At 32.0% G+C, this 15,278-nt stretch overlaps 2 protein-coding genes across 2 annotated transcripts; both read left to right on the forward strand.

The window, feature by feature from the left end:
• Window positions 1-4,811: 4,811 nt before the first annotated feature.
• LOC114739455 (40S ribosomal protein S17-like) lies at window positions 4,812-5,459 on the forward strand. Its single transcript, XM_028927511.1, has one exon. It carries the CDS (start codon window positions 4,903-4,905, stop codon window positions 5,323-5,325), a length of 423 nt encoding a protein of 140 aa, XP_028783344.1. The 5' UTR covers window positions 4,812-4,902; the 3' UTR covers window positions 5,326-5,459.
• A 5,020-nt stretch (window positions 5,460-10,479) lies between these two features.
• Window positions 10,480-11,038, forward strand: LOC114739454 (ethylene-responsive transcription factor ERF098-like). Its single transcript, XM_028927510.1, has 2 exons — window positions 10,480-10,912; window positions 11,028-11,038. Exons 1-2 carry the CDS (start codon window positions 10,480-10,482, stop codon window positions 11,030-11,032), a joined length of 438 nt encoding a protein of 145 aa, XP_028783343.1. The 3' UTR covers window positions 11,033-11,038.
• Window positions 11,039-15,278: the final 4,240 nt, after the last annotated feature.

Consider the following 15,278-nt stretch of genomic DNA (forward strand, 5'->3'; position numbering starts at 1 on the left):
ATTTGGTAGAATTTTTATCATGTGCAATTACTATAAGAACTATTTTGAAAAAATAGTTAGATATGAGATACAAAGTAGATAAAAATTTTATATTTATGGTTAAATTAAAAATCAAATTAACTCTTATATTAAGAAATGGAGATAATACATTGCTTCAAGCGTTTGAATTAGAAAGCACATGGGAGACGCTCTATGCAAGTAACTACTAACTTGCAAGCCAATCATTACGTACTACACTCCATGATCTGATATTTTTGTAGGATTATTCTAAGATTTCATATTTTCAGTAATATCTACGATTATATTAAAATAATATAATTTAATTAAAAATAACAAAATATAACAACATTCCTAATCACTAGTAACGAAATATAAGAAAATATAATAATAATTTGATTGTAACAATAATAAAGTACAACAACATTAAGAATTTGATCTTTACAATTCATCAATAACTAAAATTAATAATCATTTATACCAAAATTATTATTAAAATTCATTCAAATCTATAGTGATTGAAATATTAGGAGTTCAATGAGAAAAAATGATACCAATAACAATATAATCATTCAAACTAGTTCATCACCGGTTCACACGTATTTTTTATTATTTCACTCTAATTTAACTGGTTCAATACCGGTTTAATTCACAAACCAAACTGGACTACTAGCAGGGTGGTTGTGGTTTTTTTCCCTTACCTTTTAAATGAAAGGCCATAAACGAAAGTTGCATATGGAGAGAGATAACTTCTTCTTTTTCTTTTTCTTCTTTACCAGCAATATGGAGAGAGATAACTACACACAATTACACCTGTTCTATTTAATGTATTTTTTAGTATGTGAAGATGTACTCCAAATAACTTACATTAAGGGTATACCTTACTCCAAGGTAACAAAACTGGAAGGTTTTATAATTAATGGCCTGCGTCATAACAGTGTCTCTTGCAAATGTGCCGTGGGAGGGGAAAAAGGGTATCTCAATCATTTATTTAACACTGATGGAAAGATTTTCTCCCTGAAAATATGTCTACTAATTTTTTTAATATAAAATAAAAATTCTTATACTTCGGTCCTTAATATAAACATTAGTTGACTAATTTAAATATATTTAAAAAATTTGTTTATTTGTAATAAATAGGTATTGTCTTTTTTAGAATACTCTTGCTAATCATTTGTATTAGCTAAAACTATTATTTGATTAAATTTTTAATATGTGTAACTACTATAAGAATTATTTTTAAAAAATAGTTAAATATAAGAGACAAAATAGATTGAGATTTTATATTTATAACCAAATTAAAAATCAAACTAACTCTTATCTTAAATACATGATACATTGCTTCAAGCATTTGAATTAGAAAGCGCATGGGAGGCACTCTTTACAAGTAACTACTAACTTGTAAGTAGGGGTAGAAGTAGGTTAGGTGACCTGTTAAGAGCCTATGGCCTAGCCTACATTTGGCCTGACTGTTTTTAAAAAAAGGCAAGCTCAGGCCTGTTTGAAGGCTTGTTTAACTAAACAGGCCAGGCTTAGGCTCTCTAAAAAACTTGTTAAGCCTGTTAGGCCAGCTTGGGTCTATTAGAAATTTATAATTATAATATATGAAAAAATTAGTTAATAGTACTATTATTAATGTGCTCTTTTAATTTATTTTTAAATTTTAATATATAATTAATAGCTTAATCATTCCTTAGATTTTGAAGTTTAGTTGACAAGTGAAGATAAAAATATAATTTAAAATAATAATATCAATAAATAATGTGATCTTTAAATCTTAAAAATATAAATAAAATAGGAAAGAAAAATTTTGTTCCAAGAATTAGGGGTATTCAATTTGTCCCGTCCCGGTCCCGGTGAGTTCGGGACGAGACGGGAGGGACAAAAAAAATTTCGGGACGGGACGCGGGACTGGGTCGTCCCGTCCCGAGATTTTTTTTTCTTTTAAAAATTATTTATTAATAATTATTATTAGATTATTTAATTTACTTATTAATAATAACTCTTATTTTTATGGTAATTTGTAGCTCTTAAGTTGTAGTATTATCTCAACAAAATCTCCTTCCTCAATAAAATAATTCATAAAGTCATTATATAGTGTTTTTTTTACGGTATTTTTTTTACAGTATTATTTTTACACCTTTTTTATGCTATATAATTAAGCTTTCTACATAATATTTTTTATAATGTTTTTATCTTTAAAATCCCAATAAAAAATAAGTATTATAACATAAAAAAATTTATATAAAAAATTATGGTATCTTTTTTTTTTAAAAAAAAAAAGGGAAGCGGGACGTCCCGGTCCTGTCCCGTCCCGTCCCGTCCCATGAATACCCCTACCAAGAATGATAAATTAATTAACTTATGTATTATGTAATTAAATTATGATACCTTCTTTATTCATTGTAAAATTAATAGTTTTTTCTCTTTATTTATTTGTCTTAATTTTAACTTTTTTGTGTGTCCTTAAATGTAGTGTTGTTCCAAATTTTAACATACAATTATAACTAGTTTTCAATAATATCCTTGTAAATTGTAATTAAGATTTAAAATAGTACTTATGATACTAAAATTTAAATAAAAGGCAAGACTAAAAAATTAATTATTATGTACTCTTTTTTTAATCTTAGCTTTTTTTAAAAAATATAATTATAATTTGAATTTTTTAAAAAAATATAAGCTTTTTAACAGGTTTCAGACCAGGTTAGGCTTTATACAGGCCAAGTTGAGGCTAAAAAATAAGCTTGTGACAAGCCACAGGGCAGGCTCTGGCCGATAGGCTACAAAACAGACCCGGCCTGTTAAGAGTAAGGCCTAACCTAGCCTGTTTCCACTTTTACTTGGAAGCCAATCATTACGTACTACAACACCCTATGATCTGATCTTTTTGTAGGATTATTCTAAGATTTCATATTTTCAGCAATATCTACGTATTAATTGATATTATCTAAATAATGTAAATAGTGAATACATATGGTTTAAGTTAATATGTTTAAATTATAATTATATTATTTGTTTAATCTACTTAAATTCGTCAACCAGCTATTATAATAAGAAATAAAGGTATTATAAGAACTAGTTGAATAATTTGAATAAATTAAGAAAATTACTTAAGTTAGTTATTTGTAATAAATATGTGTTGTTTTTCTTAAAATACCCTTGCTAATTATGCATATTAGCTACAATTACCATTTGATGAAACATTTAGGACCAAATTGAATATGAAAGACAAAATAGATTGAGGTCTTATATTTAGAATCAAATTGAATATCAAACTTTTATATTAAGAACAAGAGATAATATATTATATTTAATTGAGATAGCATATTATATTTAATTAATTGACATTTCTACCTATCCCTGTATAAAAAATGTTTCCATCACTAGGCATTGAATTTTGTAAGGGTGTTTAACTATGTCCCATCCTTGTCCTAGTCATTTTGGGACAGGACAGTCCCGTCCCAAAAGTTTTTAGAATGGGACGAAAGTAGGACAGGACAAAATTGTTTCGGGATGGAATGGGAAGTTCTGATATATTATCTTTATTTTTAGTTGTTATATATTTAGTTTATTTGCCACTGTAATAGTATTTTGGTAATAATATTTACCAATTGTTATTTTTTATTTGTTTATAAGTTGTTTTTGTATGCGTTACATGATATTTTTCTTTGTAGTAAATATTTTAGGTTTGTTTATTTTTTTCTCTTATGATTACAAAAAACATTTTTCTTTGTCATTATTTTGTCATTTTTATCTATTTTCCTCACATAGTTTTTATTATAAGTTTTTTACATTTTTTGTATAGTTAGTTTTCAAATTAAAAAAATTAAAAAGAAAAAAAGAAATGGGATATCCTTGTCCTGTCCTAGTTATGTTTGTCCCAATTGGGACAGGATATTATTGGGACAGGACGATGGGACGAGATATGGGACGGAAAAGCTATCCCGTCCTAATTATCGGGATGAGTCGTTCTTGTCCCATCCCATAAACACCCTTAGAATTTTGGGACAATTAGGGATAGAGCCCTCATTAGAAAATTAATTGACAAATGATCTCTGGAATGATGGATTGCACAGAGGAAGATAAGTTGCACATAAGTGAAGTTGAGTTGCACACAAGGAAGATGATTTACATAATATTATTTGGATACAAAAGATTAGTTTGCATATAAGGATAATAACTTGCACAAATGGGAAGATGGATTGCACACAAGGGGTATTCAGTTGCATAAAAAAAAAAGATGTGACACAAGAAAATATAATTGCACACAAAGAAAGATAGATTGCACATGAAGGAAATTAAGTTACACATTGAGAAAGTTCAATTGTATAAAATCCCTAAGTAACATTTACCAATTAAATTTTTAATGAGAAATTTATTCCCAATTTTTTCTTGAATTTTTCAGCTCTCTCCTCTACCCGTGTCTTTTGTGGTGCATCCAAACCTAGTAAGGTAGAATGCTAATAATAAAGAACATTAATCCAGTTGAAAGTGCAAAAAAAAGACCCATATATGAAATAAAAAACGATGCCTTCACCTTTTGAAATTTAAGTATTAATTCTTTTAATCAAATCTTAATTCAAAAATTTAATTTGTTTTTTTTTTAAAGATAATAATCAGTATACGTTACCACATATATCAGGTAATGTCGATTTATTAGGCCCCCTATACTAAGAAGAAACGGAATAAAAGACATTGTATGAAGAAGTAAACCCAAGCCCAGATTGGTTCAATAAGCCCAAATATTATTTTGGGTCGGACATTGGGTCTAATAGAACCGCATCGTGAGGGTTTTCAAGAAATAGCAGAAATCCCTAGCAAGCAGCTTTCATATTTGCAGCCGATTTCCCCTTCACCTTCCTCCTTCGCGCGCAGCAGGCAGTCTCTCGGAGTGACAGAGAAATCATGGGACGCGTTCGTACGAAGACTGTGAAGAAATCGTCTCGACAAGTCATCGAGAAGTACTATTCTCGAATGACTTTGGATTTCCACACTAACAAGAAGATTCTTGAGGAGGTGGCTCTCATCCCTTCCAAGAGGCTCCGTAACAAGATCGCCGGCTTCTCTACTCATCTCATGAAGAGGATCCAGAAGGGTCCTGTTCGTGGCATCTCCCTCAAGCTTCAGGAGGAGGAGCGCGAGCGTCGTATGGATTTTGTTCCTGATGTTTCCGCCATTAAGACTGATCAAATTGAAGTTGACAAGGAGACGCTTGACATGCTTAATGCTCTTGGCATGAATGATATCCCCGGTCTTGTCCAGGTCGAGCCCACGCCTGTGCCGCAGGTGGGATTTGGTCGCGGCGGTTTCGGTGCTAGGAGGTACTGAGTATTAGGTTTATTTGTCATCTACTGCTTAGCTTTGAACTTGGACTTCAATCTCATATTATGGTTTGAATTATGTTTCTGAAATTTTCCAAACTGTTGAGGCAATGGAATGGATTTTGTCTTGCTTTCCAGTTATCCGTGTGGTATCTCAGTCTGATTCGTTATCTTTCTCTCTGAATTGATATACATATTTTGCTTGTGGACTTTTTTTATGCTCATGTTAGTTATATCTGCGACTTCAAACGTTGTGGTAATATATTATAAATGAGAAAAGAGGTCAAATTTTCATTTTTCGCGTGTATGGGTTGAGCCTTGTACTAATACGTCGGATTGCAGCTTAAATGATGAGGAAGTTTACCTTTTCAGATGCAACTTTTAATCCTACGCTGGTAAAATAATCCTTCAAGACGCTCTAACCGAAGCATCGATATTCATATAGAGATTCTACACATTTTAATGCCTAACCATATGATTGAAGCCTAACCTAATTGCTAAGGACTAGTTGTTACGTAACTGGGTACCAACTGAAGTGTCTGAGCTTGTCAATAGCTTCAATTCCTGATTCTTTGGATTTCCATCCGTCCGACTCTTCACTTGCACTTTTAATGCTCTACATTACAGCGAACAAGCCAATCAAACTCGTTTTGAAGACTCAAATAAGTGCCCAGTGGAAGGTACCAACCTTCACTAAACTGCAGTTATTCTTCACACTTAAAGTTAAGTTTTTGACTGGTTCATGAAGAAGAACTATTTAGATCCCAATTATGCATTCCACCAAAATTAAGAGTTAATGAATTGACGGGTTATCCTGTTCTCCTTTGTACCTCTTTCTTCCACCAAAACTCGAGCCCAAAATTTTCTCAAGTTCTATAATCTTCAAAACTAGACAATCTAAACCAAATAGGAAACCAATTGGATCAAAGGAAAGGGGAGGAGTATAATTGTACTTTGAACCCTTCGTTTGGCTCCCACCTTTCCTTGGTTTTTGATTGGGTGGTTGCTTAAATGTTACAATTGGCTCGGCGAGTTTGTTGGAGCTGGAGAGAGTGCTACTGGACTTGGACTTGCTGATTCTAGCATATATTCATCTTTTGCCCATTTGCATGCTTGGAAGCAATGTCATCTATAATGAAATATTGATAAAGTTGAGCACATTTGTATTTGTAAATCGCCTGTAAATTTTTGTGATTGTAGGTCTATGAAAGCTGAAGCTAATCTAAACTTCCTTTCCTTTAAATGGCTCCTTCATATTTGTTCCCAACTTTTTTATATTCTCTTTTGTCCCATTTGGTAGAAAGTATTAAAAACAAGAAATAGAAATCGGGATTGTCATTGGAAAAATCATTAAAATAGTATTTAATATGACTAATTACTTGTGGTATGGGATTAGACAAACCCATAGAGGTAAGGTTGGAGAATACTATTTTTCCCTATGGTATTCTCTAATCCCACATATATGAGTTTGCTAATCCCATACAATAAATAATTTCTTATGTTAAATATTCTTTTAATAGATTTTTTCAATTCCAATCCCTATCCTTAATTTCCAATGCTTCTTACCAAACACAACCAAACCAGTCATGAGCATTCTTTGTGGTCAGGGAGATGATCTTAAGAAAATTTTGTGAATAGGAATTTAACCCTTGCCATTTTCGTGGGGCCATGCATCAGGGAGTGTATGGGACGCTCAAAAGTGTTTTTAAAAAACATTTTTTTTTATAAATCTAGACAAATTACTTTATATATTTATTCTGTATGTTGTAAAATTATTTTTAAAATCATGATTTGGCTTTATCTAAACATTTTTAGATTTTAACTTCTACTGTCCAACCATTCTAAAGTGTCGTATTAATTTGTTAAGTAATCGATTATGATAAGTATAAGATGCTATTATGTGCAACCCTTGCTAACAAAACATGGCTTAGAAAACCCATATATATCCATAATTTATCCATGGCGTTATGGTGTAAATTTAGCCCGAAAATTTTAAGAATATTACTTTGAAAGTTTTCGTGCATTTAAGGTTGCCTGAAAACATTAAAATGGGACAATGTGCCTGAAAATATTAAAATGGGACAATGGGGGTTGGGGAGATTAGATAAATATAAGAGACAAATTGAATTAAGTTTATATATTTAGAATTAAATTGAAAGTTAAACTAGTTTTCATATTAACTATTATGAGTATAATAATTTAGAGAGGATTGCAAAAAAAATATCTTTAAAATTTTAAATTTTCAAATCAGTAATGATTACAAAAATATATTATTATTTGCTTTTTAAATGTTATCAATTGTTATTAAAGTGTGGTGAAAATATAGTGAACAAAACTAATTTGAAATTTAAGATTCTTCCTAAAATCTATTGGAAAGTGCATTATTTTAATTTATCAAAATAAAAAGCGTTATTTTAAAGATATGAATTGCCTCATGGCTCAAGCTCTGTCCGTAGATCGGCCCGCGGTCTATTTGAGTGTCCATTAATAATTTCAGTTTCCTTTAAAATTGATTCAAGTTGCCTAGATTTCGTTGATGGAAGGAAAATGGAAAACGAATGGCAATCAATATCAATGTCACCAATACTAAGAAATTTTGAAATTATAATAAGGTGTGAATATTTTAATTTATTTTGTATTTTATTTTATGGAATGGATCAAAAAGATATGTGCCTAGTTTGTGAAATTTGCTGAACTTCATTTTTTATCCCCCGGGAAAATGACGCATTAAGGGATCCAAATCGTGAGCTACCAAATTACCTTTATGCATTTACTTATAACATGCCAGCGACTTCTTTTTTTTGGGAAAAAAAATTCAGGAACGGAAGCATATTTATTAAGAAGAAATACAAGAGGTCCATCCATCATTTCCTCACGAGATGATGGATGATCAAAAGTACAAAAATTTGAATTAGTTTTCTTCATACCTCTTCCCTATCTCATTCTCATCCTTTGGCAGCACCATCCCCACCACCACCCACTACCACCATAGTTGCCACTACTTCCTCCTTCCTCTCAATAGCACCTTTCTATTTTGGGTTAAATGCCTTTTTTTCACTGATAAATTAAGCTAGCTAACTCATCCAACCCATTTGAGTTTGATTAAGCTTCCCAACCCACTTAACTAAGACAAGTTATGTGATCAAGACTAATTTTTTTGGTAAACCCCTCCTTAAATTGTCCTTAAATTGACTTAGTATACTAGTTCCTATGATTGACTTAATTAAAACTCCGTTCCTTGATCTTTGACTCATTGTAATTCATTTCTTATAGTTTTAACCATTGCAATATATAATTAATCATTGGGGTTGAGTTGAATTTAGTTGAAATTTAGAAACCGAGTCAACCAATTCAAAACTCTAGGGATTAAGTTGCGTCAAGTTAAAGTTTGGGAACTAAGTTACAATTAAGTCAAAAATGATAATGTTAAGAGGATAGTTTTTTTAAATTTCATATATAATAAGTTGTTCTGTATTACTCAATATAACCGTCTTGACAGCTATTTTGTATAACGCATTGTAACTATTTTGACATGTCTATGAAGCTCACAGTTACCCTTATTATGCTTGATTATTTAAAAAAGAAATCATCTCCAACCTAGAGACAGTTGAAAAGAAACCAAATGTTTAGGTCAACACAAAAATGTGGATTGATTGTTAATTTAAAAATATTATGATTTGATACTAATTAGTATTATATTAAACAAGATTAAAAGGTTGGATGCTTTGGGCGACAAGATTAGGAATTGTTGAGGCTGCCTTGTTTGCATTACTTTATATATTTGAGTGCAAAGACTCACCCATCCATGTCTCCTATCAAGTCATTTCCATACAATAGTTTGCTGATTTAGACTTGCGACTCTAATCTAAAGTTCTCCCCACTCTGCTGTCGGTTTTGATACTTCAATCACTATTTTTTTTTTATTAAAATGACTCAACAAAAGTTTTTTCAATATTCCCAAATGTAAATTAATAACACAATCAAAATATATACCAGCATATATTAAAAAGATAGATCTATATATATATATAGACGCAAATAGATACCCTTGAGACACAGAACAGAAACTTAATGTTAGTAGTGGCACACACTATATATATGTAGCGTAAGCGAGAGCTATGAAGGATTCTGAGTTTGATGGAATATATACAGTGTAAGAGATTTTGCCATGTTGCATGAGATTTGTGATAGAAAGATTTGTCTCCTCCATATATATACTTTTGTTCTTGTCATGATTTACGTTTTTTTGATGAAAAAACGTGGGCATAATCGAAGAATATATCAAGTTTATTTGTATTGAGATGATCCAACTTCTGGGAAGAAGCAACAAGTCTTGATCAATTTATGTCACATTCTAATTCTTCCAATGAGAGATACAGGCGCAGTAATTTTTTACTTCAGTGTAGTGTATATATTATATCAATTACATCAATCATTATAGGAGATATAAAAGATAGAAAGGCGCGTTATTTCCAAACCGTACATTAGTAAATACCCCATTTTAGATTTTTGGCGTTAACATCATTTTGGTTCCTTAAATTTATCCTTATTTTGGTTTTAGTTCCTCAAATTTCAAACCATACGTTTTTATTCTTTAATAAGCAAAATGATCTAAGTTTTTATTGAATTATATAGACCAATGTCTAAAATAAAATAAAAAAAAATTTGAAGAACTAAAACCTACAGCCCAAAATTTAAGAGACCAAAATCAAAATAAGAACAAACTTGAAAGACCAAAAATTATATTATCCCAAATTTTTAAAAAAATGAACCCAATATTATAAGTCTCGCATTAATTGGGGAGATTCGTGTAAGAAATGGGGTTTACACCTTTTTTTTTTTATAATAAAAAATTTAAGTGAGTTAAGTCAAGACTTATAATTTCTTTATATCATGGAGTTAACTTTTTATTACCCGGACCAATCTTTGCTGGCAGATTCTGTAACTTTCCCTCCTGATGGGGTTAGCCTCTTGGGATGCGATTTCTTCTTGGATTTTGTGCTGCTAACGCCCACATGTACGATATAATCATATCTCGTTATTTAAAGGACAACATTCCCATCCCAGAAATACAAGTGTCACATGTATATATACTCAGGCTACCTATATAAGCATTGCTTCGGCCGATCAAAACTCTAAATAAGAAGGCCATATACATAACATGGATAAGCACACGGGCAAGACGGAGAAGGGGAAGGAGGAGGTCCACTACAGGGGAGTCCGGAGGCGGCCGTGGGGGAAGTACGCGGCGGAAATAAGGGATCCGTCGAGGCAAGGGGCGAGGCAGTGGCTTGGGACTTTTGATACGGCGGAAGAAGCAGCAAGAGCGTATGACAAAGCTGCCTTTGACATGAGAGGACACCTCGCAATCCTTAATTTCCCCAACGAATACTATGCTCAAGTACGAGGCTCCCCACCATATCCTCCCTATTTAGCATCTTCTTCTTCTTCTCCGGCTTCTTCCTCGTCGTCTTCGTCTTCACCTTTTCATGGTCATGCAAGTGGAAGACAAGTTCTCGAGTTTGAGTGTTTGGATGATCAGGTGCTGCAAGACCTTCTTGAACCAGAAGATCAAAAGAAGAAAAGTGGAGGAGGTTGATTCTGTTGGGCTATAAACCACTTCGTTTCAATCTCTCTTCCTTTCGTCCAGTTCTTCCTTTTTTGGTAGTGAACAGTTCTGATTATTGGAACTGTCTTTATGAAGATCAGATTGATACGAAAAAGGGGAGAAAAACTTGTATTGGGGTATTGTTATTGTCTGTTAACTTTACTGTGAATGAACAGAGTCTGAAAATGAAATCTACAGTTTCCCATTATTGTACTCGTCTTGTTTATGAGATCATGTTCGTAGGTGTCTTAGAAAAATCTATCGGAGAACTGCTTTGAATCCTGAGTAAAACAATATAATTATTAAAAAATTTCAGTGAGAAGGATAAGTTTTAGAATAGTAAATGATGATTCTTCACTTATTATTAAGACTTATAGGTAATTATTTTTTTTAATCTTATGATCTCATTATAATTCTCTCCAAATCTACTCATTTCCCCCTCGGATTTCACGTAATTATAGTGTCTTAAGCTTTTGAAAAAATTAATCTTTTGGTCCTTCAAGTTTTAACTCACTCAGTTCCTCAACTATGACTCAGTGTATCTAAACTTTTAACTCTTTTACTCAGTTCTTAACATGTACTCCACTTAAAAATTGTATCCCTCTCATCTATAAGTCAAACTGAGTTATTCAACCTGGCATGAATAAGCTGTCATATAAGAGCCACATCAGCATAAGGAGAGAAGGGGGAAAAGCCTGGGCAATCAACGATGCCAAAGAAGAGGCTGTTGCTGAAGAAGACAACCCAATTCTGACATTAAAACAGTTATCCTTAATAACATAATCACCAAATATGTGAGTTTCGAGTACTTTAACAAAATCGTTAATTCATTTTCTTTAACTGAATTCCATGCTGAAGAAGACAACCCAATTCTGACATTGAAACAGTTATCCTTAATGACATAATCACCAAATATGCAAGTTTCGAGTACTTTAACAAAATCATTAATTCATTTTCTTTAATTGAATTCCATCTTCCATGCTTGATACTTAAAATCACGCTATGCCCACACATTGTATAGAAAATGAGTGACCCACATATTGAAAATATGCACTTTGAAATCACTCCGTATAAGGACAACTATTTTACTGAATTACATTCAAAACATATTTTTATACTCATTCGTCCTATGACTATGCAAAACAACCAGAACAAAAAAAAACAAGAAAAAGATCAACATGGTGAAGGAGGAGGATTCTTATTAGTACGTTGTTATATTCAATTGTTCATATATTTAAAGCATCATTAGGAGAAAAGGACGTCTATTGCCACCACAGAAAACATCTATGCAAGTAGAAAAAATGAAGATATTCTTATATCCCAGTGCCCATGCTTTTTAATGAGTGGTCATTGAGGATAAATGTTTCAATGTTGGAATTGGGTTGTCTTTCCTGGTAACGGCTTCTTCTTTGGCATTGTTGATTGCCTAGGCTTTTCCCCCTTCTCTCCTTATGCTGACGTGGCTCTTATATGGTAGTTTATTCATGCCAGGTTGGATGACTTAGCTTGATTTATGGATGATAAGGATACAATTTTTAAGTGGAGTAAATATCAATAACTGAGTTTTAAATGAGTTAAAAATTCAGGGATTGAATTACACCGAGTTATAATTGAAGGACTGAATCACAACTGAGTTAAAACTTGAATGACGAAAAGATTAATTTTCCCTAAACTTTTTATTGCATTAGTATTTCTTGTCTAATTAGCCCCTTTGGTTTAATTTATTATTTGCATCATTATGGGGACAAAATACGGCTATTAACTCAAAAGGAAGCACAAATTAAGTAGCAATCGGCAATCGCAAATGAGAACACTATAGAAGGATATTAAGGCCGATTATCTCACGAGAGTAAAATTAACTGGTGTAATTAAAAGACAAATAACCATTAGTAATTCTCTTAATTTTAAAAAATGGATAAATGAATAAAACTATCCAGCACACAGATCACTAATACTACGATGACACTTGGTTATTTTTAATCCTAATGTTTCATTTTCTCTTTAGCCCCATTCTCCTTTTATTCTCATACTACATGGGATAGAAGTGGGTTAGACCTCTATGTGGGGCCTAGGACTTGGCCTGCATAAAACTTAGCCTAGCCTATTTCGTAAATAAGACTGGCTCATAATCAGGCCTATTTAGGCAAATAGGTTATACCTATATATTTTCATGAGGCCTAGTTTACAAGCCTACAAGCCTAGCCTATTGAGTTTTTTTCTTTTTTCTTTTTTAAATTTGCACTATTATATATAACATAATATAAACTATTTATAAAATTCAAACTTTAGTTTGACCCTAAGTTTCACATCACAACATTCCTACAAAAGATTAGCCACCTTTCATTCATTAGCCTTTCACCTTTATCTCTTTTCTTTTTGATCCATCAAAATGGCAATGTTAGCTCACTTTTCCTCCCCATATCTATGTTATTTGTTAAGACAAAAAAATTGTTGTCAGTTCATTTTAGTGATGCTTAAATGAAATATCATAATCTTAGTAGGAAGAATTTGCCACAACTTATATATGCAGGAAAACCAAAAGAGGTAAAATCTAGTTTTACATGCCACTTATTGTGCTTGGTTAATTTTAGAAAATATATCTTTTTAGTCAACAGGTGATTGGTTTTCTTATTCCTACATCTAAGCTTGCCCGGACTAAGCCAAGGCGTGCCTACACATTAGGGGAGCCCCCATACCTGGACTTTGTCTAAGCTTATTAAACCATACAAGTACCTTACTCACACATCCTAACACTTGCCTGGAACTTGTCCAAACTTGTCAAACCATATTAGCACGTTACCAACACATGCCAACACTTGCCTGGTTTGACAATTGTTATAAATATGTATTCTTTTCTTTTTCTTATTAAACTCTTTTATTGTAAGTGAGAATAGATTTTAGACTTTTAAGATATAACATAAACTTTTAAATAGGTTTTAAGGGTTACATATGAACTTGTAGGCCTATAAAGGCCTACATTTTATATAGGTCTTTAAAAAACTTTAGGCCTTATCAGGCCTTTTAAAGGCTCAGGTCTAGGCCTTTAAAAAAAAAAACTATATGTAGGCTTAGACCCAAACTCAGGTTTTAGATATTTATTGTAAGCCCAGGTCTATTTAGCTAAAGCATAGCCTATTTCCATCCTAACTGCATGTTCCACCGGTGCTGCCTCATATTCAAGCCTAAGAGATTATCCATTCCTGCTCACACTAGCGCCGTATTCAAATATAACGGCTGATGATTCTCTTTCATATCTCCTTCTCTGCCATTTCAAGTTGCATCATGGGTTTTTTCTCTAAATCCGGTTCACTCTTGACGTTCAACACTCTTAGATCTTCTTCATCTTCTCTGTTGAAAATACTTTTGAGGACTTGCACCTTAGATTGTCTAGGCAGTCATGACTTTAAGAAGGAACCAATTTATAATACATGTTTTGGGAATATTTTTGTAATCTCTTTTAATGAGTCTAAACCCCTATATTTTGTTTGAATATGATTGTTTTGGTGTTTCATGACTATGGAAGATGAGACTGAATAATTGATTTTTTTTTCTCAAAAGAAAAACAACATTCTACCTCGGTTAAAATTTAACCAACGTAGAAAGCATTCTATACAACGCTTATTGACGCAAACTAAGTTGCCCATTTTTACTACGCTCCTATAACCAACATGAAAAGTCTTCTTTTACCAATCTAAAAGTATTTTTTGCAATAGTGTTCTCTTAATAATATCAACATTAACTAATCAAATATGGTTTTCATAAATATAATATATTTTTTAATCAACATTCTTATTTATGTTATCCCAATTCTTTGCTCTTGTTGCCACTTTAATGTTTAGCAATTATTTCTACATAGCATCGTTAGTCTTATAAAAAAAAGTTCAATAAAAATTCTCTTTAAGCTATTGAATTTCGTTTTTCTTTGTTCCAAATTAGGGCTCCGTATTCGACAATACGGTATAAGATATGGTTTTCTCCCCCAAATTTGAATCTGAAACTTCTAGATAACAAATCTCGGATATGATATTCCTAATAGAAAAAAAAAAGATAAATTAAAAGTTAATCGTAGCATATAAGCAAAATACGATCAGAATCTATTGGATTCCTCCTGATCCATCTTATGTATAATTTGTCTTCTGTTTGTGTGTGTTATAAATTCCACACATCACACTTAGTCTTAAACACCCATTAGCCATGAATTAATATCTAGTTAAAGACAATATAATAACGAGAAATACTTAGTGGTTTAATTGGCTTTGTTCGTTGAATTATGCGCTTAACTGCTTTAGCTACCTGTAAACTGTATGTGAATATTATTATTATTATATTGTAAAAGTAAATACAAGTGTAAC

The sequence above is a fragment of the Neltuma alba genome, unplaced genomic scaffold (assembly GCF_004799145.2).
Source record: "Neltuma alba isolate B1F8T4 unplaced genomic scaffold, ASM479914v2 tig00002827_pilon, whole genome shotgun sequence".
Classification (NCBI taxonomy): domain Eukaryota; kingdom Viridiplantae; phylum Streptophyta; class Magnoliopsida; order Fabales; family Fabaceae; genus Neltuma; species Neltuma alba.

Coding starts and splice junctions, on each gene's coding strand:
- LOC114739454 (XM_028927510.1), top strand. CDS start 10,480: ATGGATAAGCACACGGGCAAGACGGAGAAGGGGAAGGAGGAGGTCCAC.
- LOC114739455 (XM_028927511.1), top strand. CDS start 4,903: ATGGGACGCGTTCGTACGAAGACTGTGAAGAAATCGTCTCGACAAGTC.